We start from the raw sequence: 13266 nt of genomic DNA on the forward strand, positions 1-13266 counted from the left end.
AGCCTCCATTCAGTTTGTTACACAGAGATACATTTCCAAATGCTCTGTCCCCAAGATTGGTCTGCAGCGTTCGACCTGAGAGACATGTTCTTCAGATCTCTATCATTCTGCACCAGAGGTCATCCTGTGTTCATGCGTTTGAAAGGTTTTAAGTATCAGTACAAAGTACTACCCTTTAAGTGCTCATAACCAGTTGGGTCTTCAGGTCAACTGGGAAAGTGTAATCTTTTTCAGTTTGGAGATAGATTCGGTCCACCGCATCTCTGAAAAAGAGTATGTGGAATGTTATTGCTGTATAGAAGTGAGAAAGGGTCCCACTGAAACTCTTCAGAGGCTCCTGGGGCATATGGTAGATGCACCCGCATGGCTTCCTCCATATGAAGACCGCTTCAGCACTGACTTTACGGCTGAATCCCGAGGTGGCCGTAGCAGAGTGGCACGCTCCGTTTGAAAGCACCCTGGCCTGCCCACAAACCCTCAGTCCGTAACAGACTTTTTAATTCTCCAGGTCAATGGCTCCTAGAACAAGTGTCCATCAATACCAACTGTGGGGCCACGTACAAAGGGCATGCAGCAACGGAGGTCTGGGCCCTCCGACTGCATTGGCATCCATTACCTCAAGTTGCTTTCAGTTCACCTTTCTTTGATACATGCTCAGCGATCATGTACTGGTCGGAAAAGACAACATGGCAACCGTTGAGGTACGCTCCCCTCGCATTTTGCAACTCGCCCGCCACCTCCTCCTTGGATTCAGAAGCATCTGATGTCACATCATTCCACTTATTACTTCTGGCCTGCTCAATCGTGCCGCTGATGAGCCTCACGACAGCCTCTGGCCTAGAGAGAGTGGAAACTTCGTCCCCCAGGCAGTCCTGCTGTTTGGGACCACTTCGGGGTCGCACAGGTTCATCTGTTGCCCCTCCGGTCTCGTCTCTGGGCCATTTTTTTTTCTTCTGTCTGAGTGGGGGAACCCCTCGAGCTGCCCCCGGGGACCCTGCAGGAATGCGTTCCCCAGTGAGCCTTCTTGCAGACAACTGTGCTAAAGTGAGAGAAGAGACGGAGCAGGTATTGCAAGTTGCCCCTTATTGGCCCAACCAGACATCTCCTCTCTACAGCCTTCCTGATTACTTCCTCTGAGTACCTTCTCAGGGATGGGCATGATGGCACCCGCGTTTAGACCTTGGAGAGTCCCAGGTCTGGTTCTAAAGAACGGGACGCGGAGTTTCTGGTTACTACCACAAGAATGTTTTTGCAGTAGAGACCATCACTTCTGTGAGAGCACCCTCTCAAAAATGAGGCTTGCTCCCCCTTAGAAGTATAACCTATTCATTGAATTGAGTCTTCTCTCCTTGCACGCATTTTCGGTCAACAAATCGTGCCTAGAATTCGGGGCCGGCTAACTCTCAAGATATTTGAGACCCCAGCCTGGATATTTGCCCAAGGTTCTTACCTTTCCTACGGGACCAGGTGGTGAGCCTGCAAGTGCTGCCCCGGAGGAGGCAGACCCAGCCCTGGCTTTTCTCTGTCCGTCGGCTCCATTGCAGTTATATGTGCTCAGAATGCAAAGCCTGGACCTCAGACCAGCTCTTGTCTGTTACGGAGACCAGCAGAAGGGAAGGCTATTTCCAAGCAGGGGTTGGCCCACTACATGTGGTTACCTTCATCTTGGTGATTTCCCAAGGTGCAAGTGCCCACCTGGGTGGTAAACTCCTTTCAAGTGAGTGTAGTGCTCCCTCCTAGGCATTGACACAGAGTGTCTTGCTGAACAGATGATAAATAGAGTTGGGGGCTGGACGACACCTATCACGTTTGCTAGAGAACTAGCCTATGTGTGGAACCACTGCTTCCCGTGGGCTCCCTTCACATGAAGCCAGTTTCACTGTAAGCCCGGTTCGAAGTGTCGGCTTGCGGCGCCATTCCCCTCCTATGGACTGGAAATGTGCGCAAATCTTGCTCCAGTGAGTTCCCTTTATTAGCCGAACCCTGTCGAGTTCCTCCATACCCTTCAGCAACGGATGTGACAGAGCGTCCGAAGCCAGATCTTTCACTTGTATACACTGGTGGAACCTGTTAGGCTGGGTCCATATGTTGTGATCCCTATGGCGATCCCATATGTGTATTCATCCACTGTACGGCTCCCTGCGGCGAGCCCGGTCTTCCGCCCAGTCCATATGTGTATTCTCCTCATGTTACCTCCCTACGGGCAGGATGTGGCTTCCGCAGCGTATTCCCTTCCAATGAAAGAGAACGCTTTCCCAGTGCTCTTGTGGAACAGCAGTGACTTCCCTGACCTAAGCCCTGTCCCATCTCCGCCTCAAATAATGCGGCGGGATCAGAAGGCTTTTGTCTAGGCACTGGAAGATGGCAGCACTAGTGGCGTTTTAATTGGGATCCCAATCAGTCGACACGTCAACTATGTCGAACGTGAGCGACTGAAAGGGAACGTCTTGGTTCCGTATGTAACCCTCGTTCCCTGAAGGAGGGAACGGAGACGTAGTCCTGTCGCCACTATTGATCGACCACCGCTGACTCCGCGTTACGCTCGGCTCCTCAGCGAAAAAGAACTAGTGCGTGCATCCACATCCGAATTTATACCCGCGCCGCGGGGGCGGAGTGTGTGATGCATTTCACGCACGGCAATATGCATTGGCTCATTTTAACAGTACTCGAAGATGACAGGCTCCCTAAGTGTGATCCCAATCAGTCGACATGTCGACAACGTCTTCTTTCCCTCCTTCAGGGAATGAGGGTTACATACGTAACCGTGACGTTCTTACTGTTCTGTGTTTCCACAAATATGGCATTGAGTTAATTATTTATTTTATTTGCATTATAGTCAAAAACCCATTAAGTACTAAGTACTTTGTTCATTTATGTGAATTTTAATTTGAGTCAAACTATAGCTGTGGAGAATAATACATTTTGTTAAGTTAATTAGCTTGATATTTGTTTTGTGTCTGAGGGACTAAATCAGGCTTGATTTAATTTGCATAAGAAAACTCTAGAAGGGACTTAAAATGTTTAAAATGGAGAAACTACTATTAAACTAACTGTTGTTTTTTATTTATTGGAGACAATAACAAATTTTTTTGACAAATGCAAATGTATCTCTACAGTCAATTTCAGCTAAGATTTCGTCAGTTGAAAAGCTGGCTACCCAGGAACCCTATGAAACTGGATAAGGAGGCATTACCAGATCTGGAGGAAACGGATTGCTACACCGCCCCCTTCAGCAGGGCCAGAGTGCACCAGTATGTTTCTCTTTCATGACCTTGTTATAATAAAATCTTATGTTTTCTCAAATAATCTCATATAGGCCTAATTTATGACAGAACAGGCCTCCTTTATGACAGAACATTGCATGACACCTTTTGCTTTCTGGAAATATGATTGGTGGGTGACCTGAGGGTGGCACTCTAATGATGACTGACAGGCATGCATAGAATGCTATATTAGTATTGCCTTAATGTAGTATTTATTGCTTCTGAATGTTGCTTTAATATGTTACAAGTTGTGGAAGAATTCCAGTGAGAAAAAGAAAGTCAATTCCATTCTCAGAACAAACATAAAACAACAGAACTATATAGAGGCAATTCACATTAGCACGTTTAAACTTTCATTAATTTGATATGAAGAACAGACATGCCAACTAGTTACTGACCTGATGGAAACTAATACACACATAGCTGAAGCGGATCGATATCGTCTTGGGCTGGAGCGAGGTTCACGTAAGGTAACATGAAAATAAGTGAGGTCTGAAATCTACGGAAGCCCTTAAGGCCACAATATACTTCAAGCGAAATCAAAGAACGAACAGATGTGACATCGTTTAAACATTTTTTTTATCTAACCGCCACCGATCAGTCACCATGGACACTAACCACATTCATCACAGCTGTTCGTCGTTTAGTTAATTGTCACTGCGTATTTAAGTTCCTGTCTGTGTTTTGTTTAGTGTCTGGTATTCTTACCTTTCAGTCATCTTCGTCTTCCTTGCATCGACCCGTGACAATAGCAAAAGTTGTTCTCTAAGTTACACTACTGCGCCAACAGGTGGCGCTATAGAACTGAATATCAATGATGGGGTGTATTATATATCCAGCTTACTGTGTTAGTTTATATTGGCCCAGATTATACACGACCTTACTTCGTGATCGCTATAATTCATACAGTATTGTGAGCTGACAAGTAATAACTTAACTTATAAATGTTAAATGCTTGAATCAATATTATTTTGCTTGAAAGTTAATCTATTATCATTACGTTCTATCTGCTAGATGCATGACTCGTGACTACCACAAACTTATTGCTTATTAATGTTGTTGATGTCACTGTATAGTAGGCTATTCTGTTTGCACCCTATTTTTATGTGCATCTTTAAGACACCTTTTTTAATGATCACAGTCTTAGTAACTGTGTCATTAGCTTACCTCACTGTGTCACTCAATGTGTGTGTACGTATCTATCTATCTATCTATCTATCTATCTATCTATCTATCTATCTATCTATCTATATATATATATATATATATATATATATATATATATATACGTTATCTTGCAAATTCTATCTCGCCAGCCATTTCTATATCATTTTATTTCTTGTAGGTCTGCCATTAATTTATAAATGAATGTATCTTAATTTGCTAAAATTATACTTAATGGTCTTAAAATAGGCTCTGTTTTCTTAAAGCAAAATTTGCTAGCACTTTATTTTACAGTCCTGTTCCCCATGTACATAGTATATACTTATTATAGTAATTGCAATAACTAGGTAATAACTAGGTACTAAACTCTGAACCTACCACTAAATCTAACCATAACCCGTGTAGTTACCTTTCTTGGGTAAGTACACGTAAGTGCACGTACTGAAAAAAAATAAAAATAAAAATAACAACCCAGCATTTTTATTCTGATTTCTTTCTTTTGATTTGAGGTGCAACATGACCTGAACATGTTTTTGACAGGTTCTGTGAGATTCATCAAGGAAAAGACACCATTCTTTAATTTTTTTGTCTGTATACTGAGACAGCTGGAAGTAATCCACACAATCTGCTCTGAGCTTGATGTGTTGGGTCAGCTCAGCTGCAATCCTCTCTAATTTGAAATTTACACTGACATATTAAATATCTGAGGTCTGATCTCTAGGCTGCGATAGCGTATTAATCTTTACTCTATTCAGTCAAGTACATGAATGCATGCAACCTACTACACATTTGTGTATTAAAACAATGTACTTTATTTTATTTTAGCTTTACCATCAACAACAGAGAGACGTTTTTCTCAAATTCAACCAGAAGCAGAATAGTACATCATGTACTACAGCGCACAAAGTATGAGGACGGGAAGTCTAAGATGGGTAAGAGGTCAGCTTAATCACCCCTGAAACCATCTTCATCTAACATGTCATGCACATATTTTTCCTCGCTCCAGTCTCTATTATCCATCTTTATCATATACACAATGATATATCATGTCTCACACATGATATATCTCACACATTAATCTTTTTATTCAGTATTTTTTATTAAAAATAAATTTACAAAATTCATTTACAAAATTGGTTTAATTGGTAATATAATTTATGTTAAGGACTTTTTTCTTTCCCGACAAACAGCTTAAGATCTTATTGCATTGTGAAATCTTTTGTATCATGACATAATAATAATAATAATACAGTTTTTCTCAGTCGCTTTGGTGCATTTCTCACATCACTATTTATATTTGCACAACAGTTAATGCAGTTCCCTTTCAAGGGAACTCGAGCTGCGTCAAACGCTGTGGGAACGCCCCTGCGTTGTGCATCATGAAGCACGTATGGAATCAGCCCAATGGAGAGATGGAACGTCACAGGCGGGTGACGTCATCGACCAGGAAACTATAAAGCACCCCATAAACACAAGCGCAACAGCTTTCTGTGCCTTCAGTCGCGCTATATGGGAATCTGTCCCTGTGTGAATATTGTCTGTCTTTACATACTCTGCACCACACAAACAATTTATATATATATATATTAGTGCTGTCAAACGATTAAAATATTTAATCGCGATTAATCGCATTAATGCCATAGTTAACTCGCGATTAATCGCACATTTTTATCTATTCTAAATGTCCCTTGATTTCTATTTGTCTCATTATTTTTTCTAATTTTAATGCTCTTATCAACATGGAAAAGTGGATCAGCAGTAAGTTTGTTCTTAGCTGTGGTAACCATGTGCTTCTGTCTGAAGTCATCCATTGTAGAGCTTAGATCGGGCCCAAAAAATCAAGCCCGACCCGAGCCCGTGCGCATTGTGTCCGAGCCCGGCCCGACACATAAACTGTAATTATGAGCCCGAGCCCGATTTAAACCCGTCCATTTTTTTAATACGTGGGTCGTTATAACTGACGTTCTCAACTACTTTCTATGTTACTTTCTCCCGCCCGCAACATTTTTGTCCCGCTCCCGCCCGCAAATAGACTCTTTTTTTGTAGGCTACCTCCAAATACTTTCGCCTATGTGTCGCCACCATACACATCAGCATAAATACTCCTGATAAATTATTTGTTATTAAAGCATTAACACACAAATCACTGTTATAACATAAAAGCAAGCAGGCTACTGAGTGCATGGTTTGGCATTACTGAATGCTCGCAAAGTGTGCTCCCTTAATAATTCCTAAAAAGCTGACATCAGTTCATCGCAATCTCACACATCTGTTATTATCAATGAAGCTGACTGCACAATGCATCTTTCATAATATATACACTTTGTTTGTTATAATTTGAGGATTTGCCAGCATACAGAATTCAGCACTGAACAAAAAGTCAGCTGAGGGGAGTCTATTTTAAATGCTTCTGATTGGCCATTGCGTTCAAGAAATCAACACATATGTCTGTGATTGGCTACATCCCTCAACGCTGCAAACATGTTATAAAAAGAAACTCTGGCCTGTAAATTGTTTCTATTTAGTTTTAGTTGTTCTTGTTGCTTTTCTGCAACATATGAATAAAAATGTATTAGTTTTTATGTTTTATTCATAGATATTTCTAGTTTGCGGGAGTCCCGCGAATCTTTTTATTGTCCCGTATCCGCACACAGAGTGAGTGCATTACCGCTCGAGCCCGCCCTCGCACTCGGCCATCAAATCTAGTCCCGCACCGCACTCTATTGCGTTGAGAGTGCACGTCTCTAGATCGGCGTCTTGCGCTCGCGCCATCCACTCAAAACGTAACGTTAGCCTACTACTCTTTGGCCGGCGCGCAAGCCCAAAAAGTACGTCATGCGTGCCTGTTGTTTTGTTTCCGGTCTAGCTATCCGGTGTGATGTTGTAGTTGTTCTAACGTTACTAGTTGTTGCAACAGCATTTGAAAAAAATACAAAGTTTGCTTGGCCAAAAAGAGCGCTAATTTGCGATAAAAAAAATTGACGCCGTTAAAATGTGTTTGCGTTAACGCGGTTAATAACGCGTTTAACGCACAGCACTAATATATATATATATATATATATATATATATATATTAAGAGAGATATGGCGAACGAACAGCAGTTTAGGAAGTGTGTCCCTCTCTGCTCGCGTTATTTTACGAGTGGGGATACACACGTTCTTTGTGTTGTTTGTTTGGGAGTGCAGCATGCCCAGTCAGCTCTCGAGGGAGCTGATTGTGAGCATTGCGAGCGTCTGCCATTAAGGACGCTCCGCTCCCGCCGGGCGCTCTTCGAGGAGAGCGGTGCGCGCTCCCCGCGGTTCGGGTCCCGCTCTTGCCGAGGCACAGCGACGACGCGTATCGTGGGGATCGCAGATGGATCTCTCAGCGGGGTTAGAGACGGGCTCTGCCTTATCTCTCCCTTCACCTGTGAGATCCAGTGCCTCAGTCCCGTGTTCGGAAGCACGCGCTGCGGTTTCTTCCGCTCGGGCTGAGGCACCAGTTATAAATGAGGGAGATGTGGAGGATTCGCCACCTTACACTCCCGAAAGTGATGAGCTAGTGGAGGTATTAACAAGAGCTGTAGAAAAACTCAGCATTGTATGGCCAGTGACTAGACAGGAGTCTGTATCTAAATCAAAATTAGATGAGAGATTTTTGCCGTCACGAGTGCAACCTCCACGCCGGTGCTTGCCGTTTTTTCCCGATCTCCACACTGAGGTGTCGAAATCGTGGAAAAAAACGGTGTCATATAGAGTGTTTAGTCCCCAGACTTCAACATATTCTAATATTGTGGGGGCAAAATCATATGGTTATTCGGCTATGCCTCGCGTGGAAGAGACGCTTGCGAGTTTTCTCTCCCTCAAGGCTGCGTCATCTGTTAAGGCACCGGCATTACCCACCAAGCCTCTTAAAAAAGAAATATTTCGGTTTTTGTGGGTAAAGCGTATTCGGCGGCGGGTCAGGCTGCGTCATGTCTGCATACTATGTCTATTATGCAGGCATATCAGGCTGACCTGCTGAGGGACGTGAGTGAGAGTGAGGAGGTCAGTGCTGACGTGGTTCGCGAACTGCGTCAGGCTGCTGATTTATCCCTGCGCGCAACCAGAGAGTCGGCCAAGCTAGTGGGTCGATCTATGGCAGCTCTGGTGGCCGCAGAAAGACATCTATGGTTAAATCAGACAAATATAAAAGAAAAAGAAAAAGCTTTCCTTTTAGACAATCCTCTCTCGCCCCTGGGTTTATTTGGCGATGCTGTAAATTCTGTCATCGATAAATTCCAGGAGAAGGAAAAGCAAACAACAGATTTTAAGAAATTTCTACCTTTAAAAATTCATGTCCCTGGGGCTGCTGGGCGGGAGCAGCCCCGGCCATCTGCGAGCTCATCATATAGGGCGCTGAAGCAGAGTGTCGCGTCTCGTGCTCCCCCTGCTGGACAGTGGGCTCAGCCGCGGCACTCTCAGCCGAAATCTCCCAGTAATAGAACTGATCTGAGGACAGTTATATTAGCTAAGAAGGCTTCGGCTAAGAAGAAGTCCCTGCCGGTGTGCCGTTACAGGGCGCTGCGTTTGCTGCTCAAGTTACACCAGAGGCCAGTCTCGAGAGACTGGTACCCTTAGTAGAATTTCTGGCAGAGTGGAAAAGCCTTCCAAAAATATCTCATTGGGTCCTGCAGACAATAGAAAGGGATTATGCTATCCAATTCAGGTGTCGTCCACCAAGATTCAGAGGGGTTCTGCCTACAGTGGTGGGCCCCGAGCAGGCTCTGGTTATGGAACAAGAGGTGAAAGCACTCCTTCAAAAGGAGGCTATAGAACGGGTTCCTCCTCCCAGTGTGGAGTCAGGCTATTACAGCCGATATTTCATCGTTCCAAAATAGGATGGGGGGTTGCGTCCAATTTTAGACCTGCGCATATTGAATCGCTGGGTAGGGAAGCCAAAATTCAAGATGCTCTCTATCAAGCAGATCGTGTCACAAATCAGATCCGAGGACTGGTCTGTCACGATAGATCTAAGGGACGCGTACTTCCACATTTCCATCCTTCCACAACACTGGAAGTTCCTGAGATTCGCCTTCAGGAGCGAGGTGTACCAGCACAGGGTTCTTCCGTTTGGCCTAGCTTTATCTCCCCGCACTTTCACGAAATGCATGGACGCAGCACTAGTGCCCCTGAGGCTTCAGTGTGTTTGTGTCCTCAATTACATCAACGATTGGTTGATTTTAGCTCAGACAGAGCAGATGCCGGTTCGACATTGAGATGTCGTTTCGCGTTCATATCAGGAAGTTGGGGTTGAGGCTGAACGCAAAGAAAAGTGTATTATCTCCTCAGAAGACCACTTTTCTGGGTGTCGTTTGGGTTTTGGTTTCGATGCAGGCGCGACTCGCTCCGACCTGCATCGTTTCTAATCTCTCAGCTGTGAAACAAGTAAAGCTAGGCCAGCTACTTACTGTAAAACAGTTTTAGAGACTGTCGGGTCTGATGGCAGCAGCGTCCGACGTTATACCTTGCGGCCTGTTGTACATGAGATCGCTACAGTGGTGGCTCAGGACCAAGGGATTCTCCCCGAGGGGAAATCCGCTCCACACGGTCAAAGTCACGCGGCGCTGCCTTCGTGCTCTGGTCATGTGGAAAGAAACTTGGTTCCTATTCAAAGGGCCTGTGTTGGGGGCTCTTTGTCGTCGCGTAACGCTAACGACGGATGCTTCCCTCACAGGGTGGGGGGCGGTCACGAGTGGTCGTCCAGCCCAAGGGCTGTCGCAGGACCATCATCTATCACGGCTTATAAATTGTCTAGAGATGTTGGCGGTGTTCCAGGCTCTGAAACACTTCCTAGCAGACCTGAGAGGTCATCATGTGTTAGTTCAGTCAGACAACACGTCGGTGGTCTCTTATATAAATCATCAGGGGGGCCTGCGGTTTCGCCGGCTTTACAAGTTGGCCCGTCAGATCCTCCTGTGGTCCCAAGGGAGGTTACTATTTCTGAGAGCAATGTATCTTCCTGGGTATTTGAATGTGGTAGCAGACCCCCTGTCGAGACAGGGGCCGAGGCCGGGGGATTGGAGACTCCATCCCGAGGTGGTGGAGCTCCTTTGGTTGAGTTTCGGTCGCGCCGAGGTGGGCCTATTCGCTTCCAAGGAGACCACGCATTGTCATCTGTGGTTTTCCATCAGCCATCCAGCCCCTCTGGGGTTGGACGCTATGGTGCAGCCGTGGCCGAGGTCACGTCTGTTCACCTTTCCCCCGATTGCTCTGCTGCCTGGAGTTCTAGAGAGTGTTCGCCGGGACGGGGTCAGCCTACTATTAGTAGCCCCGTTCTGGCCGGCCCGAGTATGGTTTGCGGACCTGATTTTTCTCCTGGACGGCTCTCCCTTGGAGCTCCCGGTCAGGAGGGATCTACTCTCTCAGGCGGGCGGCATGATATTTCACCCCCGCCCAGTATTGTGGGCTTGGCCTCTGAGGGGGCCCAGCTCATGAACTCTGGTCTCTCAACCGAGGTTGTTGAGACCATTCTTCACTCCAGAGCTCCATCCACGAGGAAGCTTTATGCCTTGAAGTGGAAACTCTTCACTTCTTGGTGTGCAGAGGACCTGCAGTTAACCCAGTTAACTGCCCAGTGGGTGCAGTGCTGGAATTCCTGCAGGAGCGCTTCTCCACAGGGCTATCCCCCTCCACACTAAAGGTGTATGTGGCGGCACTGGCTGCTTACCACGTCCCTTTCAGTGGAGTTTCTCTTGGGAGACACCCGCTTATAACTCGTTTCCTTCGTGGCACACTGGGGCTGAGGCCAGCAGTTCGTACGAGGGTGCCGGCCTGGGATCTGGCCATCGTATTAGAAGGTCTTTCCCTAACTCCTCTTGAACCTATCGAAGAAGTTCCTGAGAAGTTTCTCACGTTTAAGACTATCTTTCTTCTTCCTATCTCCTCACTAAAGAGAATCGGAGATTTGCAGGCTCTGTCGGTTTCACCCTCGTGCCTGGAATTTTCGCCTGGCATGGTTAAGGCTTTTCTGCATCCTAGACCAGGTTACGTTCCCAAGTTCCCTACTAATGTTGTTAGACCTACAGTTCTGCAGGCCTTTTATCCTCCTCCCTTTCTGTCGTCTGACCAGGAGAAACTTAATTTACTCTGCCCTGTTAGGGCGTTAGACGCCTATGTCCACAGAACTGCCCTGTGGAGGAAGTCAGAACAACTATTTGTGTGCTTTGGGCCACCCAAGAAGGCGTGTCCCGCGTCTAAACAGAGAATGAGCAAGTGGGTGCTCGAGGCTATCTCACTTGCCTATGAGTCGGCTGGTCAGCCTTCACCTTTGGCTGTACGAGCCCACTCTACCAGGAGTATGGCGGCTTCTAAAGCCTTACTGTCAGGAGTTTCCCTCAGTGACGTTTGTGATGCGGCTGGATGGTCTTCACCGCATACTTTCATTAAGTTCTACGACCTAGACTCAAGTTCTACCCCTGGGGCACAGGTGCTCTCGGCCTTTGTGCGCTAGTTCTCACATGGCGGTCACTTGGTCCTATGGCGACGTGGGTATTAGCGTTCCCACAGCGTTTGACGCAGCTCGAGTTCCCTTGAAAGGGAACGTCTCGGTTACGTATGTAACCCTAGTTCCCTGATAGGGAACGAGACGCTGCGTCATTCCACCATACTCCCGGCATTCCCGCTAGCGCTTCCTTCAGGCCTATCAGAAGCTGTTGCGCTTGTGTTTATGGGGTGCTTTATAGTTTCCTGGTCGATGACGTCACCCGCCTGTGACGTTCCATCTCTCCATTGGGCTGATTCCATACGTGCTTCATGACGCACAACGCAGGGGCGTTCCCACAGCGTTTGACGCAGCGTCTCGTTCCCTATCATGGAACTAGGGTTACATACGTAACTGAGACGTTCTCAAAACAATTAGTACAAACTGCAAAACCTAGTTGATAACCTGGAAAAGCGTGTCACTTGCTCACAATGGATAGCTCATTCCTCAAAAGCAAGTATTCATGTCAATGAAAGTGTCCGTGTCATCAAGAGGAAAAGTTCTGACACCATTGTTTATGAACAAGATAGTCAAATAGCTTTGTCATGTTTTCATTATGACAGTTTACTCTGTAAATGTTTTCCAATGCAAAAAAGCCAGATCTTGGTGACACTACCTGAAAATGCTCAAGCCAGCACTATATACTATTTGCACAGCCATTTGAAAACTACAGTAAAGTTACACATTACTGTATTTAGCGAGGTAACTGAATACAAGACACTGAATATGTATGTTTCACATTCTTACTGCATATCCTCTTTGCAATTCTAATTCGTTCACAGCATTGAGCAAAGGAAAAAATACACCCTTATTTAGAACAAACATAAACTCCCTTTGTGTAGAGCTGTGCACAACTGTATTGCAGTACATATTGGAACTGAACATACAACATACATAGTACTGTAAATCATTCATGCACATCTAGACGTTCCTCTCTGTCTGACCACATAGGTTCTCCTGAGAGAAATTGTTCAATTTAGACAATAGAGACATTTTCAGGGAAAAAAAAGATAAAAAATTTGTACAATTTGCTTCACAGATTTTTACAACTAGTTCAACATTTTTGTCTGTGATGACTCAAGCAATGAAATGAGGACTATAATGCTATATGGAATGACTATTCAGCATTCACAAGTATAGTTCATTTTGACTGACATGACATAAGCAAACTATAATGTTATAAAACAGCAGAGAGTTGTATGAAAGCAATTGATGCATGTACAAAAGCATTTGCAATTTTTTGGAAGGAATGGGAAACTGCTACTATGATGTGCACAAATGATTAAATGTTGTGGAGGTTGAACTAACTGTTGTGTAAATGTAAATAGTGATATGAGA

At 45.2% G+C, this 13266-nt stretch overlaps 1 protein-coding gene across 2 annotated transcripts in view; it reads left to right on the forward strand.

Annotated features, from left to right (window-relative positions):
* Positions 1-13266, forward strand: part of ano3 (anoctamin 3) — a 222781-nt gene that overhangs the window by 69939 nt on the left and 139576 nt on the right. For both annotated transcript variants that reach the window (XM_077211435.1, XM_077211436.1), the window contains exons 7-8: positions 3117-3251; positions 5253-5359. In XM_077211435.1, the coding sequence (XP_077067550.1) occupies positions 3117-3251; positions 5253-5359 (242 nt within the window). The remainder of the gene's footprint in view (positions 1-3116; positions 3252-5252; positions 5360-13266) is intronic.

The sequence above is a fragment of the Siphateles boraxobius genome, unplaced genomic scaffold (genome assembly GCF_051911475.1).
Source record: "Siphateles boraxobius isolate OS27281-9 unplaced genomic scaffold, OSU_SipBor_1 65, whole genome shotgun sequence".
Classification (NCBI taxonomy): Eukaryota; Metazoa; Chordata; class Actinopteri; order Cypriniformes; family Leuciscidae; genus Siphateles; species Siphateles boraxobius.